The sequence below is a fragment of the Meles meles genome, chromosome 8 (genome assembly GCF_922984935.1).
Source record: "Meles meles chromosome 8, mMelMel3.1 paternal haplotype, whole genome shotgun sequence".
Classification (NCBI taxonomy): Eukaryota; Metazoa; Chordata; class Mammalia; order Carnivora; family Mustelidae; genus Meles; species Meles meles.
The window spans coordinates 52,201,542-52,220,433 of NC_060073.1; the positions used below are offsets into that span (position 1 = coordinate 52,201,542).

Here is an 18,892-nt window from a genome sequence, read left to right on the forward strand (position 1 = left end):
GAGAGGAGGAAGCAGGCTGTCCGCAGAGCAGAGAGCCCGATGCGGGGCTCGATCCCAGAACCCTGGGATCATGACCTGAGCCGAAGGCAGAGACTTTATCCCACTGAGCCACCCAGGCACCCCAATAAAATATTTTTTAAAAAAGTATCTGCCTCCAAAATTTTGGCACCACTTACAGTAATAGGGCTGTTTGATAGTATGATGGAATTTAAAACATGAATGGGGCACCTGGCCAGATCAGTTGGTGGAGCTTGTGACTCTTGATCTTGGAGTCATGGGTTTGAGCCCCACAATGAGCCTAGAGTTAATAAATAACAACAAAAAAAGCATGAGCTAGTAGCAAATGAAATATGGGGAGATACAATCACTCAAACTATTTACTCCTAATCTCTAAGATTTTATTTATTTGACAGAGAGAGAGATGACAAGAGAGGGAATACAAACAGGGGGAGTGGGAGAAGCAGGCTTCACACTGAATAGGGAGCTCCATGCGGGGCTTGATCCGAGGACTCTGGGATCATGAACTGAGCTGAAGGCAACCACTCAACTACGGAGCCACTCAGGCAGTCAACCCTACTCTTAATCTCTATACTATTTACGACTGAATAACCACGAATAAAACTTTTAAAAATATTTTATTTATTTGACAGAGAGAAATCACAACTAGGCAGAGAGGCAGGCAGAGAGAGAGGAAGCAGGATCCCTGCAGAGCAGAGACCCCGATGTGGGGCTCGATCCCAGGAACCTGGGATCATGACCTGAGCCAAAGGCAGAGGCTTTAACCTACTGAGCCACCCAGGTGCCCCACGAGTAAAACTTTTTAATTTGGAAACATTTCAGGTTACTTTTTAGAGAACTTTAACCAAATTTGACTTTAATAAAACTGAAAATCGAAATATTTATATAAAATTCAGCATTTTAAAGTGTTCCACTTTAGTGGTTTTTGGTATATTCACAAGGCTGTACAAACCATCACCACTGTCTAATCCAAATAATCATCCCCAGAAGAAACCCTGTATCACCCATTAGCCATATTTCTTCATTCCTTCTCGCCACTCACAGCTGTCTCCGCACTTGACAATTCTAGACGTTTCATGTAAATGGAATGTTTTGTCTGACCTCTTTCAGTTTCAAGGCTCATCCACATTGTAGCACGTAACAGTACTTTGTTACTTTTTATTGCCTAATATCCAACTGACTGTATGGCCACAAATTTTATTTATCCATCCATCAGTTAATGGTTATCTGGGTTGTTTCTACCTTTTGGCTATAATGCTGCTATGAACAATTCTGTGCATATTTTTGTGCAGATGTGTTTCATTTCTCTTATGTTTAGTAGAATTTCTGGGTTACAGTTTTCAATCTTCTGAAGAACTGCCAAATTTTTCTACAATAAGCATTTTCATATTACCAGCAATGTATGAGGGTTCCAATTTCTTCACATCCTTACCAAACTTGTGACGTTCACCTTCTTGATGAAAAATGTTATTAAAGTATGAAATACCTACTTGTAATTTCCCTAATGACTAGGGATGTTCAACATCTCTTGCTATGATACTGGCCATTTATCTTTGGAGAAGTTCTTTTTTCAGTAGGCTCTATGCCCAACATGGGCCCAGAACTCACCACCCAGAATGTCACAGGCTCAACTGACTGAGCCAGCCAGGTACCCCTTTATTCCTTTTTAAATTGGGGTTTCTTTGTTGAGTTTTAAGAGTCCTCTATATATTCAGGATTTCCAAATATTTTCTCACATTCTCTGAGCTATCTTTTCACTTTGTGGAAAGGGTCCTCTGAAGCAGTTCAAAATTTTGATGAAGTTCAAGATACCTGTTTAACCTTCTGTTGCTTGTGTTTTGGTGTTAGATCCAAGAAACGGTTGCCTAATTCGGTTACAAATATTTATGCCAATATTTTTTCTTAAAAAAGTTTTGTTGGAGTTTGAATGTTTACATCTTTGAACCACTTTGAGTTAGTTTGTGCATATGGTGTGAGGGTAGATATCCAACTGTCTCAGAACCATTTGTTGAAAAGATTTTTTTCTTATACTGAATGGTCTTGGCACCCTTGTCAAAAATCAGTTGACCATAAGGGTTGATTTCTGGACTCTCAATCTTACTCCATCTCTCAGCATGTCTATCCTTATACCTAAGACCACTGCCATGATTACAACATCATGTTCGCTTTCAAGGTTGTTTTGACTAGTTTTGAGTCCCTTGAATATCCATACAAATTGTCATTTCCTTAAAAAAAAAAATTACCTGTTTTTATAGGAATTACATAGAACCCATAGATAAATTTGGGGAGGACTGGCATCTTCAGGATACTGTCTTCCAATTCATGCATATAGGACATCTTTCCATCTATTTAGTTCTTTTCTCAAGTGTTTATAGTTTTCACAGGTTTTTCAGTTTTGCTAAAATTTTTGATGGGTTATAAATGAAATTTCCTTAATTTCACTGGTGTTTCAGTACAATTGATTTTTTAATATTAGTTTTGTGTCTTGCAACCATGATGAAGTCAGCTTTTTTGTGTGAGGATTCTTGTAAGATTTCTACAAGATCATGTCAACTGCAAATAGTTTCACTTCTTGCTTTCTAATCTAGAAGGAAGCTTTTTATTTTTTCTTGCCTAATTGCCCTGGCTACAGTCTTATATGTACAATGCTGTATATAAGTGGCAACAGGGAACCTGCTTGTCTGGTTCTTGATCGCAGCACCAGGTTTTTAGTTTATCATTACAGCCATTAGCTTTAGGCTTTTGGTAATGCCATTTTTCAGTTTGAGGAGTTCCCTTGTACTTCTAGTTTGAGTTTATTAAAGGATTTAAAAAAAAATCTTAAGACTCAGATGGGAAGCATTTAAATACAGGATCCAAACTGAGTATAACTGACAAAATTTAAATCTATACATGAAAGCAGAATCCAGACATACATAAAAGGTCACCTATGCTTTAAAAAACCTGGAAGGGCGCCTGTGTGGTTCAGTGGGTTATGCCTCTGCCTACCACTCAGGGTAGGATCTCAGGGTCCTAGGATAAAGCTCCACATCAGGCTCTCTGCTCAGCGGAGAGCCTGCTTCCCCCTCTCTCTCTTCCTGCCTCTCTGCCTATTTGTGATCTCTGTCAAAATAAATAAAATCGAAAACAAACAAATGTGGAAGGGTGTCTGTTACTTCACAAAAAAGTGATTTAAAAGACACTTTTTCCTTACATACTAATAAAATCCTGGATTTCTAGCTAAACACCTAGTTTCCCTTTTTAAGAACCACATTCAGCAAAGTGCTATTACAAGAGTGGCCAACCTCATCAAAGGTAAAACACAGAATTCAGGAATGCTTAAAAAAAAAAAAAAAAGTCACAGATATCTTCACCAAAATTTAAATGATATAAAACAGAACTGACATTCTTGTGATGGATGTTTTAATGTAATTTTAGGCCATCATTTTACAAACACTTATGGAGCGCCTACTATGCTTAAGGCATTGTGTTAGATCTTCCCAAAGACATGGTTTAGTCGTATTAATACAGTTCTTAATGACTTTTTCTTCATGCTTGCTTCAGGGCCTACATCTAGGGCTGAACAGAAGCATACAATCATAAGGCTGTGGTCTGGCCACCCCAGCTCTACACTCTGGTCTCTTCCAGAGGAGAGCACAGCAGTCACTATCTTGATAAGGTGTGTAGCTTAGCAATCACCATCTTATTACCTGGAGAAAAACAGATTAATAACTTCCTTTAATAGTGATAAACGAATAGCTTTTGAAAAAAAAATAGACGGCTTAAGTTTAACAAAAAGTGAAGATTCTACACTGTCAGTGATTTGACAAAACAAAAATTGAAACCCAAACAAAATCAAAATTAACTTCTATAAATTAAATAAGTTACAGGTTAGTGAAACTGTGGGAAAGACTGTATATTAAATAATATCCACATGCAACCCATTACAAGTCTGTAAATACTCATCCAAAGTCCTACACCCTTATCAAAAGCACTGACAAATACCAAGGTGCATAATCTGTAAGAAACTATAATTTGATGTTAAATTTAAGGGAATACTGTAAATAACTGATATATATATGATACATTAGAAACTAACACTTGAAAACTAATATAATTTAAAGGTCTTTAATTTCAATTACAGTCTGTAAATGGAGATTAGTTTGGATTGTATGACAGAGGAGACAATAAAACTTTTCTCAAAGACATACCAATACATTTTCTTAGAATAAAAGCTCAGCAAATGAGAATTTTCATACTGTGCATGGGAATAACTAAAACCTTTATTAGATATGGTTTTCCAATAACAATGTGAAAATTGGAATTATCAATTCAAAGAGCATTGAAGTCTGAAGTTTAAAAAAGTAGACTAGATATTAAGGGATAAAAGGTAAAGGAAGACGAAAATGTTTAATACTATTCAATATATCCCCTCTGTACACAATGTTGCATATATACAACTACTCCATTTTAATTTTATTGATTTTATATAATAGTGAAATCCCCTTAAGCAACCTAGGGTATACAGATGGTGTCCAACTTGGGGGAAAAAAAGTAGAAACACACTTGATTAACAGTTTTCACCCACACATTTTAGACAGACAATTTTTTTGTGTTTTTTTTTGTTTGTTTTTTGCCAAGATTTTCATAGTAAATTCATAAATATAGGAAATACTTTCACTCCTTCAGTGTTAAAATAGAAAACCAAACAGTGCCAACAGTAGTGGCTTAATTATTGGCATACAAGAAAAACACAACACCAATGGGTTTTCTTCATTATGCATTTTAAATATCAATATGTGCATTTGTTTCATTTTTACAGTTATAAATTTCCTAGTCTGTTATAGACAACAGCATTTAATAGTTTTGAATCCATTGAGATGTTGCTTTCAATTTGAAATATTGTGTGTATACATGTATATAAAAAAATAACCCAATGTATGACTCATCTGACAGATGTTTAAGATAATAAAGGCTTATTTTTCAACATGCAGTTAGGAGAGAGGGAAGCAAGCCAACCTCTCCACATTGTCTTTGTTGCTGGCTTGTTTTTGCAGTGGTATCAATAGTGGTTTTTGGAGGGAACCGTGTGTCTTCAGCCTAGCTATTTAAGATCAGATACCACAATCAACAAGAGGGGTAAGGAAGATGGGGGGAGGGGAACATGAGCAGGTGTTAAATTTTAAAAGTGTGCATTTTGCACTCTTTCTAGGTACAGAATAAAAACAGGCCAATGAGGGAAAAAGTTTTATAATTAGGAAAAAACTGCAATCAAATCAAGACATAATAGCCGAATTAAGTTCTTTTAATAGATTGCATATATAGATGTTTAGCCATACTCTTTGATCAACTCTTTAAGAGTAGAACTTTATATCCAATTTACATGCTTCAAATATCACCTTTCTTATTTGATACAGTAAGGTCTTGTATCCAAGTCTCCACTTGTACACTGAGAGCTTTAAGAAAAAACAGGACACAGAGGGAGTTGCCATTTTTAGCAGCAATGAAATATCACTAACCCCTTTTAACATACCGAATTCAAGTCACTATCAGAGGTGAGTGCACCACAAAGTCACCAGGTACAAAATTGCTATTTCATTTTTAAATTAATAACTTGAAATTACCCTGCCCCCCACCCCATTACATCCCTTCTTTTTATAAACAGCAAACATTTTGCTATTTTATACATAGGCTAGCAGGCTTGTTTCAATATGAAAGTGCTAATTCATTTACAGATTTTTTTTAATCAGTTATGTAGTGCTACAATAAATGTCCAATAATCTACATAGGAACAATCTTTGATGAATGAAAATGATGAAGATTGAATAAGGCTATCGATTACCTTATCTTATTTACATATAAAGGATACCCAATGGTGAGGAAGAGACAGAAATCGGACAAATACTCATAGGTGTAAAAATTACATCTACCTTTGAGCTTATACTGTAAATGAGACATTTTAAGTAGTCCTGTAGCCCATGCCTATTTTTTCCTCAGAAAAAGAAAAGCTGCCTTCATGACATCCCCTCGTTTCAGATTTCCACAGTGTCACTTGAACTTTCAGTCAGAATCTTACTTTCTTCAAAAAATAAAGAAAATACCACCCCCAAATTACCACCCTCCCCCCCCAAGTCCCTCTGGTTTCTTTTTCAGTGCCAAGTTGCATGATCAGGTCCCACCTCCTGGGTTTTTTTGTCCATCTATTATTGATCAATTAGTTTAGAGTAGATAACATGAACCAGTTCTGGAACCGCTACTAGGAGGAACACAAGCTCTTCACTACAATCACACAGCAGGAAAGAAAGTGATAACTCAATTCATCCCTGGTGCCGGGCCTCCAAAATTGAAAGAACTTGGCACAACTGGAGCACTGAATTTGTATCCTCCATGCTTCTCAATCATTTTGGATTCTAAAAAAACAAGTAAGTGAAAGTTTAAAAGAGTATTTAATCATCTTTACTACTTTGGAGAACAGAAGGAATTGATAGACATTAACAAAAGCTTAACCCACTTAATAAACAGAAAGTTCCAAAGTTGTCCTCTCCCTCCTTCTCTTGTATAGGAGTAAGAGAGGGGAAGACGTACATTATAGAGAGAAGATAAACCCTCATGTTATATGCAGTGACTTCTTAGCCAACTTTCACTTCCTGATGATAAAAAGAAATCTTTAAATACACCCTTCTGAGTCAAATACTGAATCAGAACTCAGTCTTCAACAAAGGGAAGAACAGCTAATGAATCTAAATATAAAATACCTTAGAAATTTGTGCCTTCCTTGTAAGGAGGATACTTTTTTGAATACTAACTTGACTAATAGTATTAACACCTACAGAAAATTGTTAGGCTGTGTATTATCTAAAATGTCCTTTCCTGAAATGCATACTGAAATGTTTAAAAATAGTAAGATATCATGATGTCTGGGATTTCTTTAATGTTTCTAAGAAAACGCACAGTTTTCATAACCTAAATTTTTTTATACTTTTAATAGAATTTTCTCCTATCAAGCCATCACCAAGAGCTTGAGCAACTTTATCAAAGCTATTGCACAAGAAAATACACAAAATCAGTCAACTATGGCCAAAACCAAAACTCATTTCTACATTTCATTCTTTCATAATTCCTATCACCTGCAACAACTGTAGATTTATACAATTTTAAATCATTTAATATAAAATATTAAAGCTGTATTAAGTCATCAATTGCATTAAAGAGGGGTTGTGGTCAATTGACATACCATGGGCTGCTCTTCTTTGATCAGCCAGAGTTGCTATATCCTGTAACTGTTTTCTTTGTTCTTCATTAAGACCGTGAGTCAAAGCCTGATACCACACAGGATTACGATTTTGTATCGCTATCAAAAAAAAAAGTGGGGGGAGGACAGTAAGATGAAAGGCCTGGTAGTTCCTTTATAATACGTTCCTTCTATTTCACCTCCAGTTCTGAAATTCTGATCTACTTTATATTTTCCCAAAAGTAATCTAAGTTACTTTAAGTTATTTGTGAAACAAAAGATAGAGGGAGAAAAAAAATTCTGGTTTGGCTTTATGCTACAAAAAAATCTAATCATTATCATACTTCATATTTCCAGCAAATAAGAAATCAGCATGGGGCGCCTGGGTGGCTCAGTTGTTGAGTGTCTGCCTTTGGTTCAGGTCATGATCCCTGGAATTGAGTCCTGCAGAGCAGAGAGCCTGCTTCTCCCTCTCCCACTACCCCTGCTTGTGTTCCTCTCTCACTGTGTCTCTCTGTCAAATAAATAAAAAAATAAAATCTTAAAAAAAAAAAAAGAAATCAGAGCTGAACCCAGTTCTTTTCTTTTCTTTTTTAAAGATTTTATTTATTTGACAGACAGAGATCACAAGTAGGCAGAGAGGCAGGGGGAGAGAGAGGAGGAAGCAGGTCCCTGCTGAGCAGACAGCCCGATGCAGGGCTTGATCCCAGGACCCCGGGATCATAACCTGAGCCGAAGGCAGAGGCTTTAACCCACTGAGCTACTCAGGCGCCCCTGAACCAGTTCTTATATAATTAAGTAACAAAGTAGGGAAACTTCAAAAGTAAACCAACCTGTATAAAAGATTCAGAGTTATAAGCAACTGATCAAGGCTACCTTGGTTGGAATTCTCAAATTCCAAAATTAAAAAACATACATCAGAAGCATTAAGTAGATCAAGAAAGGAGTGAATGGTACAAAATAAATGCCTTATTTTGTTCTGCGCTGTCTTGTCAAAAACTTTTCTTAAATACATCTACTGTCTTTTTCCAACGGTAGCTCTGCAGTACTTAAAATGCTCACATTTTATATTATAGCCTAAATGGTTAACAAAATTTGCCAGCATGTGACAAGACCAGGTATTAAAAGCTCAGTGTTTCATAAAAATTATGCACTAATAAATTGACATGTAAGTGTATAAAGTCTGACCATATATTTCTCTACTACAATTAAGCAGCTATACAAAGGGGTAGGTGTCTGCTGAGTCAGAGAAAAAAGTTCTCTAGAAAGACTTTCCACAAAAGAAGTTTTTAACACAGTAATTCCATGACTGAAAACTGATTTCCCCATGTACCAGATGGCAGGGTTTTTTTGGGGGGATGGGATGGGGGGATAAGGAGGTTATAGGACATCTAATCACATGCTTTTCTATTTCTACTTCATTGCACTTACTATTCATAGGCCCTCTACTATAAGCCATCCTTTGGGATTAACATGTATATAAGTCTATAAAATACAAAGTCACAGACAAAAACAAGTCAGTAATTCATGGCACCTCAATCAATTCTTGCTGCCTGCCATGTAGCTCAGAAACCATTCCTTTGTGTTTCTGTAACCTTGCATCATAATTGGTTTGTCATGGGTTTAGAAGACTAATGCCTTGGTTATCAGAGAATTTATTCCACATCAAAGTTCTCATAATACATAGGAATGATAGAAGAGTTATAACTCTGTGGGGAAAAGGGTGTTTCAAATATAATGCCAATCTTAATTTCTTATGTTGGACAGAACAGAGATGTTATATTTTGTTGAAGTCCAAGTAAAGGATGGCAAAGCCACATACAATGTATTACAGGAAGAAAAGGGATTCTAAGACCATTAATATTAAAAATGGTTAACTTCTCAGAAAGTTAACTGTGGTTTTAGCTGGAGGGGAAAAGAAAGATACACATACATGAACACACAACAAACAGATACAAGAGTGCATTCTTCTGGAGAAAACTGAAAGAGAAATCAGAGGTGGGAAAGAGGAATTGTCATTGTATAAATTTTGAAATATACTACTTTCCTATAATGTGCATGATTCAATATGATAACTTAAATAGAAGTAAAATAATAAAACGAGGAAATGTTCTACAACTCTATGGCAGCAACAGTAACTTTGGATACTTCAGCTACCAATCCCCTCAATCAATCAAGTCAAGTTTGTTTTTGATATACCTAAAATACCTTCTTTAAGTGACAGACACAAATAAGAACAGAGAAGTGCAGAGAAATGGATCATACAGAGCTATCTGAATTACATATCATAAATCGACTTACTTTGAAATATAGCTTTAAATATCTGATACTCATCAACAGGGTTATCTTCATCATCGATGATTGTGGAATAGCCTTCCAGAGCAGTCTCCTCAGCATCATCCTCTTCCCAATCTTCATCATCTCCATCCTCACCTGCTTGCTTAGCCAAAATCTCCAAATATTCTTGCCCATCTTCATCAATATCATCTTCATCACTCCCCAGTTCCTCTGTAAGTCATAAATAGGTATATTTGTTAACAATGAAGTATTCTCTTACTCAACAAACTGACAGTGATCACAGTAAATTACAAATCACAACTGATTCAAGTTCCAGAAACTGGTGTTTAAATATAATATTCTGTGGGGCACCTGGTTGGTGCAGTTAGTTAACCATCTGACTCTTGGTTTCGGCTCAGGTCATGAGATCAAGATCCAGCCTGGGGTTCACTGAGCACAAAATCTGTTTGAGATTCTTTCTGCCCCACCTTTTACCCCTCCTACTCCTCTCATACTCTCTTTCAAATAAACAGTTAAATAAATACAGTATTTGGGAATAAATAGAATAAAAAATTATCATAGAAATCCAAGAAACCCAACCACAATTCCTAATACCAGAGGTTTGAAAAAGGATTACATAATATGAGATTCAGCACTTGTGCTCTAGGCCTTTTGGTATATACCAAACCAAACACCAAGACTAAAATAATATAGTTGTTTTTTTTTTTTTTTTAAGATTTTATTTATTCATTTGACAGAGAGATCACAAGTAGGCTGAGAGGCAGGCAGAGAGACAGGGGGAAGCAGGCTCCCCGCTGAGCAGAGAGCCTGACGTGGGGCTCGAATCCAGGACCCGGAAATCATGACCTGAGCTGAAGGCAGTGGCTTAAACCACAAAAGCCACCCAGGCGCCCCTAAAATAATACAGTTTATGTTATATCCATAGAACACTTTTTGTGAGTTTTTATTTAAAAGGCCAAGTTGGTGAATGATAAAAGACAAAAATGGCAATACCTATCTTATTCTGAAACCATTACAATAATTTCTCTTAACCAACATTCTATCAATTTATACTCTTGTAGTCTGGTGTCTATAAGAAGGAATATATTAGCCAACGTCTAATCAAATTAATTTTATGATGCAGGTATACTCAGGTTTTAGCACTCATAAATGATAGATGTTTGCCAATAGCAAAAACCATAAACAGCTAGAACTGCTTTACATGTCAGGAGACCTAGCCCAAGTTCCTGCCTTCACAGACCTTATCCCCTAGCAGGAAGATAAGGTAGTCTCTCTATGAATGAACAAACATGAAAGCATTTGGGTATGATTCCACATTTCTTTAGAAGGGTCAAAAAAAAAAAAAGTCCACTGATTTCTAACTAGGTAAGTTTGGCTTCTTCCACCACAAATCCCTTACCAGTTTCATCATCATCTTCAGCTTCATCATCATCATCACTGTCATTCTCGTGTTCTGCATGGCAGGCATATGCTCTTTTTAATCCATTAAATAAAAGGATAAAAGCTGGCAAAATCTGTCCAGAAACCTGATTTAAAACTTGTGGTATTTGTTCCATATCAATAAGAGCACAAAGGCCCAGAACACACATCTTTCTGTCATGAAGCCTAAAAAAGAAAATAAAATAAAGATTTTCTTCTTTTTTTTTAAAAAGCAGAATTTCTCACAAAGTTAAATAAACAAAGATCCAACATGTGTCACTTACCCCAAGAAACAATCTACATCATTAAGCCACTGTGTAATAAAATGATTTGTAACTGGTTCAACATTATTAGGGAAGCGAAGATTTTCTAAGGTGTTGAGAAGCAGGTGTGGATTATAATACAAAGCTGCAATGGCAACTTGGAGGCACATTGTCCGAAGTTCACTTGTCTTCACCTCTCTTGTCAGTCTCTCTAAAGCTGCTTCCACAAATAAGGGAATGCACTATAAAGACAGCAAAATATTCCAAAACCTTAAGTGACAGCAGTCTAACCATCCTACCCATGTTAACTGTTGCCTCAACTAACCTCTTTTTCTCTTCATTAGATGACCTAATAGTTTTTACTATTGAGGTATTCACTGAGAAATCTAACTTTAGAGAAGACAAGTCTTCACTGGGCTATCAGAGCCTCATCATGATAGCCAGCTGGATTCTTATTGACTAATCTTACTGTAGTAATCACTTCACACTATATACATCTGTATCAATTCATCATATCATACATCTTCAGCTTATATGTTGTATTTCAATTATATCAGTAAAACTGGAAACTGACCATGGAAATTTAACAACTAAATCTTACTATAAAGTGATAATGTGGCAAACAATACTCTCACAGCCAACTATAAATCTTACCATGCATGATAACAAACAGCCATAAAACTTGTCAGTCATATTTTCATACATATTTAAACACATGATCATTATATATTGGTTAAATTTTAAACCAATAATGAAAAAGTGTTATCTAGTGTCGTAATAAACAATAATACACAAAATACACAACTGTCCCCAAAGAAAAAAAAGTGGAGGGAAAGATTCTATGAAGCCTCAAATGGGAATCATAAATAGTTAGCCTCACTGACCTGGTCAATGCCACGCCCTTTGCATTGTAGAATAATGACCTCTAACAATTTTGCTGCATGACACTCTGCATCTTCTCCTGCAACTCCTGTAAGAACCTGATCAACAAAGAAATAAAAACTGCAATAAGGCATCATGAAACCTTTAAATCAAAGAATATCTGTCCTCCGTCTATAGTCTCTGGAGTTTTTAAGATACTCTATAATTAATATAAATCATTACAATATTCATTGTACAGATTGGAATCTAAAGCAACTGTGAGGATCTGGAGTTAATGGTTGGCTGTATCTCAGCAATCCCACACCTTAGTCTACATAATCAAATCACCTCCCTCGTAGTGCCATTCTGGACTACAGCATGTTGAAAAACACTATCTTCTCATACAACCATCATAGCTAAAGCACCCTACCTTTCTCAGGGATATTAGGCTCTTATGTAAAGAAGTACAAAAAAATAAGTAATAATAATAAGCTGACATTGCTAGGAAAGACATTTCTTTATACAAGTCTCATAAAATAAAAAATAGTATCACTGGACTGGGAGAGGAGGAAGAAGCAGCAGTTTGTTGATGGCAAATCCTATTCCCAAACAAGAAATAAAAAACACGGACTTGACTTGCTACTTAGAGAACTCTCAAGTGTTATGAGTAACTTCTGGAAAAGAGAGGATTTGGTACAGATAGATATCACTGTTCCCAGAGTATTAACATTAACTGTATAATTGACAATAAATAATGAATAGTACACCAGATGATTATTTGGTGACTAGGTGTTCAGAAAGAAAGATATCGACGAAGACAAACCTCTCTAAAAATTCCATGGAGCAAATAATTTCTTTTCTTTTTTTTCTTTCTTTTTTTTTTTTTTTAAAGATTTTATTTATTTGACAGAGACAGTGAGAGAGGGACCACAAACAGGGGGAGTGGGAGAGGGAGAAGCAGGCCTCCTGCCGAGCAGGGAGCCTGATGTGGGGCTCAATCCCATGATCTGAGCCAAAGACAGACCTTAATGACTGAGCCACCCAGACACCCCCAAAATCATTTTTTAAATGCCTGGTGTTTTTGTTTTGTTTTTACAATTTTATTTATTTGAGATAGAGAGCAAGTGAGCGCACGAGAGAGAGCACAAGTGGGGAGCAGAGGGAAAAGCAGCCTCCTTACTGAGCAGGGAGCCTGAAGACGTGGGGCTCAATCCCAGGACCCTGGGATCATGACCTGAACTGAAGGCAGACACTTAACTGACTGAGCCACCCAAGCGTCCCTAAAATGCCTGTTGTTAAACAGCTAGCTGTCTCTCAGCACGGTTAGAAATGCAAACCCAATTATACTGACTTTGATACTGAAGGACTGCAATTCAACAACTGTACCCCCTATCTCTTGTGTAAGAAAATCATTAATAAACAAAATAAAACAACACACAAAACATTCGGCATACATTTACTTGTAGTTCTCCAAGAAATGGCACAGTACTTTTGACTTTAAGTAAACCCTTGGTTTTTACAATTTTGCTATTTACTAAATAATCACTGTAAAGCCTTCATAAACTTGTATCTTCAAAGCATTTTCTTTTTTTTTTAAAGATTTTATTTATTTATTTGACAGAGAGAGATCACAAGTAGGCAGAGAGGCAGGCAGAGAGAGAGGAGGAAGCAGGCTCCCTGCGGAGCAGAGAGCCCGATGCGGGGCTCGACCCCAGGACCCGAGCCGAAGGCAGCGGCTTAATCCACTGAGCCACCCAGGCGCCCCCAAAGCATTTTCTTTATAAAACGTCTTTAGGGGGGCCTGGGTGACTCAGTCTTCAAGTGTCTGCCTTCAGTTCAGGTCATGATCCCAGGGTCCTGGGATGGAGCCCCATACTGGGCTCCCTGCTTGGCAGGAAGCCTGCTTCTCTCTCTCCCACTTCTCCTGCTTGTGTTCCCTCTCTCACTGTCTCTGTCAAATAAATGGATAAAACCTTAAAATAAAACAAAACATCTTTATTTCTGATCCTTTCAAATATCTCTCAAATAAATTCTTGATTCTTTCCTTCTTCTGATTCAAAGGTTAGCAAAGAATTAGGCTAAGATAAGCTCCAGGCACTCTAAACATAAAAACATTTATAACTCCAATAAAATGTCAGGCCAGACGGGGAACCTGGGTGGTTCGGTGGGTTAAGTGTCTGCCTTCAGCTCAGGCCATGATCCCACGGTCCTGAGACTGAGTCCCATGTCAGGCTCCCGCTCTGCGGGGAGTATGCTGCTCCCTCTGCCCCCTTTCGAGCCCGCCCTCTCTGAAGTAAATAAAAATCTTAAAAAAAAAAAAAAAAAAAGTCAGGGCAGACAGAAGACAAATACTCGTCAAAGCCATTATTGTGGCATGTAGGAATCAGTCTTTTAGTTTATAGCTTTTAAGGCCTTTATTCTGTCAGACCCATATAGTGTTCACTATAATGTGTCATGTGACTCTTCACAATTTCATACTTATCACAGCACCAGCCTCATGACATATATCCTTATATTTACTAAAAAATGACCTACCTTCTTACACATACTATATATCATTTCAAGATACTTGGTATCAGAAAGAAGTGTGTCTGTATCAACTGTTACGTAATTATGGAGCAGAGGCATCATATCTGTATTAACAAAAAGCATAAAAATATTAAAAAAATGAGTTAAAAACATAAAAAGTAATAAAAGTCAAATATCTTTACTAATATAAATGCTGTTTCTGAAAAATATCCTTAGAAAAAGAAAGCAAATATGCAATTGGTCCGTAACAGTGTATGTGTGTGTGTGCGTGTGTGTGTGTGTGTGTGTAATGCAAGTGTTATATTGTACAAAAAGACTGACAGGAGCAGGACGCTGAGAGTATGTGTGGAAACAAATCTAAAAGGATAACTAAATCAAAATATATAATGGAAATCAACTTTATCATCTTTAAGTATTAACTACAAGTGAAAACTTGTAAATAAAGAAGCCTTAGAATATTCAAAAGGATATGTTCAAGTGATATACTAAAAATAAATCAAAATGGGGAAATCATCAGTATTTCTATGTTTACTTGACTTACCTGTAAAGTAATCAAAGCCATCTTGCTGAAAAACCTCAAACACTAGAGGTAGCAACTGCCACATTTGCGGAGACACTTGTTGACACGTCAAACTGTGTGCTAAAGAGAAAATCTCTTCATAGAATTCTGAAAGAGCATATGGAGTCATTAGGACAATGCTTGCTGATATGGAAAAGCAGGAAATTCTAAGCATAAGTAAAGATATATACCTAAGACATGCTGCTGTAAAACAGTTCCAATGACCTGTAAGCAGATTCCCTCAAGCTGCTGGGTTATCTATAAGAGAAGAAAAAATTGTATGTTAACTGTAGCACACCAGTGAATTAATTAATAAATAATGTATAATGCAATTCACTGCTTATTAAAATAGAAAGTCAGTATCTTAAATCATTTTAAATCTTTGTTTGAAGTGACTCATTATAAAATTATGGGTCAATGCGGAATTGAAATTTAGTAAAATACCATTATAATGACACACACAAAAAAATCACTTGCACAGTTTACCTAAAAAGTAAAGGAAAAAAACAGTATGTTGGGGAAATGTAAATAATTATGAAAATACAGGAGCCAAATCATTCTGCGGATAGATTACAGACCTTTTTGTGTTTAAATATAGATCAACTTAGCCCTGATGTAATTGAAGTCACTCTCAATAGCTTACAGAAAAATTATTTGAAAGAAGGCATTATTTTTACCACTCTCACTAATTCTTAAGTCACCTCTATTTACACAATTGTTAGCTACAGTGAACCACACCCCAAGACCAAAAACACAAATTCCTCTTTAACTGTCAGTACGATCCTCAATCAGATCCCAAATCTCTGGAAGCCATGAGAATGTTTATAAAAAGTGGGGAGGGGAGACAAAATAAAATTTACTAACTGGATACAGAACCAGGACATCCATTTCAATTACATATACTTAAAACATTTTCAACTCTTCAATATAGTAACATCTGTTTTGTTAACCATAGACAACTATAGAATTCCTCATGGCTTCTTCCTATCTTCAATTATAATGCAGAATATAAAGAGTTTACCAAAAATCTCTGGTTGCAAAAGGCAATTTGCAGATAACATGGAATTATGATTTATGGATATAAATATCTGCATTGGAATTATAAACACTAAATTCAGGACAATGGTTACTTCTAAGGGAAAGAAGCAGGGAAATGAGATTAGGAAGAGGTCCTCCAAGGGCTTCAATTACATCTATCTAAAATTTTTGTTCTTAATGGAAATAAAGTCTAAAGGATATACTATAAAATGTTAAAATCTAATAAATTTAGGTGGTAGCTAAAGGGTACTGGTTATAGTTTTCTGTTCTTTATCCTTTCTGAACATCTTAAATTACTCTATTTTAAAAAATTCATGATTACAATTCTCTTTAAAGACAACTGTAAGATAGGGCACCTGGGTGGCTCAGTGGGTTAAGGCCTCTGCCTTCTGCTCAGGTCATGATCCCAGGGTCCTGGGATCGAGCCCCACATCGGGCTCTCTGCTCCAAGGGGAGCCTGCTTCCTCCTCTCTCTCTGCTTGCCTCTCTGCCTACTTGTGATCCCTGTCTGTCAAATAAAATCTTTAAAAAAAAAAAAAAAATAGACAACTATAAGAGAAAACTAGAAAGATGATAGTAATGGTAGCACAACAATGTATACCTAACGCCACTCAACTGTACTTTGAAAATGGTTAAGATGGTAAATTTTAGGTTATGTGTAGTTTACCATCATTAAGAAAAAAATTTTTTAATTAAAAAATAAAAACTAGAAAGACACGTGGGTGGCTCAATCAGTTAAACATTTGCCTTAGGCTCAGGTCATAATCCTGGAGTCCTGAGACCAAGGCCCGTATACTTCTCCCTCTGCCCCTTCCCTCCACTTGTAATTTCTCTCAAATAAATAAATAAAATCTTAAAAAAAAACTCAGGGTTTTGAGATTGAGCCCTGCAATGGGCTCTGTGCTGGGCATGGAGTCTGCGTAACATTCTCTTCCTCTGACCTCCCCTTTCAAAAAAAATAATAAATAAATAAAACAGGCACCTGGGTGGCTCAGTGGGTTAGGCCTCTGCCTTTGGCTCAGGTAAAAATCCCAGGGTCCTGGGATCGGGCCCTGTGCTCAGTGGGGAGCCTGCTTCCCACCCACCTCCCCCCGCCCCTGCCTGCCTCTCTGCCTACTTGTGATCTCTCTCTGTCAAATAAATAAGTAAAAATCCTAATAAAATAAAATGGGAGAACTAGGAACTAGGAAGGTTTCCCTAGGAATCACCACACTATTGGATCTGGATCTGAGACAGGACATCTAAGAGGCTGCCAAAATCCAAAGCCCTGAAGTAAAGATATGATAATACAAATACCTCCTTCCTATTCCTTCTAATACTAAAGAACCTAAAATATTTGTAAGATACCAATCTTTTCCTTAAAAAGGGAACTAGTTAAAAGATGGAACAATCAGGATGCAGGTCAAAGATAACCAGAGAATTTAGATAAGCCAGAGCCTTCTAAAAATGCATTAGAACTATTGCTGAAAAAGGGCTTTAAATGCCCTAAAACTTGGATCATTACCTGGATCAAAACCTTATAACACTGAATCATTTTACCTCTTTATGATCTTCAACTACACTAAGAAGTGTGTCGATGGTATTCAGAATTCCCATAGCAGTAACTGCTTTGTCATCACTTCCTTCTTCATCTGGCCCAGTCTGGATTACCTGATTAAATGTCATTGCCTAGAGTCAAGAGAATATAATTTAGGCTTGCCATTATAGCAGTATAAACACATTTTGGTCTAAAACTTAATTTTTAAAATGTTCTCACAGAGACAGCAAAACCAATCAATGTTACCACTGATTAATATTAAGAGTCTGGGCTCTACAATCAGAAGGTACTACCATTTCCTAGGTGACCTTAAGTTACTTGACCTGTTTCCTGAAATTTCATTTGAGAACTTTATCATAGAGATACTTTGAGGCTTAAATGAGGCAAGGCATAGAAACTGCCTAATATTACCAATGTTCTTATGAATATTATTGGCTAACATTTGACAATGCCCAAATATAGGTATATTAATCAAGGCTTTTTGTCACAAAATTGTTTTCAAACTTCTGAGAAGTTTGCTTATTATAAATGCAATATACATATTTAATGAATGCTGCTACAGTTATTCAAATATCCTTCCCCATTTCAAAATCAGGTTTTCACCAAACTCTGCTTTTGCTTAAATCCACAGCAGATATCAAGACCCAGATTCCTGAAACCTCAATACTCAGCAAGAATATAAACTGCATCAAATAAATCACTGTACTGGGATTATGAATGGTAGTTGTCAGGGCATGTTCATACTTTCTATTACTCTTAAACAATTTACATTGTTAATTCTCAAAACTTTGGGGCTATGTATAGTAAACAAAGGCCAACTATTGAGTAACTACTGTTTATAAATTTCATTAAAAAACAACAACAAGGGCGCCTGGGTGGCTCCATTGTTAAGCATCTCTCTTCGGCTGGGGTCATGATCCCAGGGTCCTTGGATCGAGGCCCGCATTGGGCTCCCCACTTTGCGGGAGGTCTGCTTCTCCCTCTCCCATTCCCCTGCTTGTGCTGTCAAATAAATAAAATCTTAAAAAAAAAAAAAGAAAAGAAAAACTACCTGGGGTACCTGAATGGCTCTTTTTAGAGCTCACATTTTCTCTCAGTATATGAATATATAAAAATATAAAAATATATTTTATATATAAATATATATTTATTTATATATT

General features: G+C 36.4%; 1 protein-coding gene across 1 annotated transcript in view; it reads right to left on the reverse strand.

The window, feature by feature from the left end:
* Positions 1-4,109: 4,109 nt before the first annotated feature.
* The window catches only part of IPO7 (importin 7), a 55,517-nt gene continuing 40,734 nt past the window's right edge, over positions 4,110-18,892 (reverse strand). The window contains exons 16-25 of the mRNA XM_046016149.1: positions 17,735-17,863; positions 15,349-15,415; positions 15,140-15,265; positions 14,605-14,702; positions 12,093-12,188; positions 11,230-11,450; positions 10,926-11,131; positions 9,530-9,736; positions 7,232-7,348; positions 4,110-6,407 (exon numbers count right to left, since the gene is read on the reverse strand). Coding sequence (XP_045872105.1) covers positions 6,310-6,407; positions 7,232-7,348; positions 9,530-9,736; positions 10,926-11,131; positions 11,230-11,450; positions 12,093-12,188; positions 14,605-14,702; positions 15,140-15,265; positions 15,349-15,415; positions 17,735-17,863 — 1,365 coding nt within the window. The 3' untranslated portion in view covers positions 4,110-6,309. The remainder of the gene's footprint in view (positions 6,408-7,231; positions 7,349-9,529; positions 9,737-10,925; positions 11,132-11,229; positions 11,451-12,092; positions 12,189-14,604; positions 14,703-15,139; positions 15,266-15,348; positions 15,416-17,734; positions 17,864-18,892) is intronic.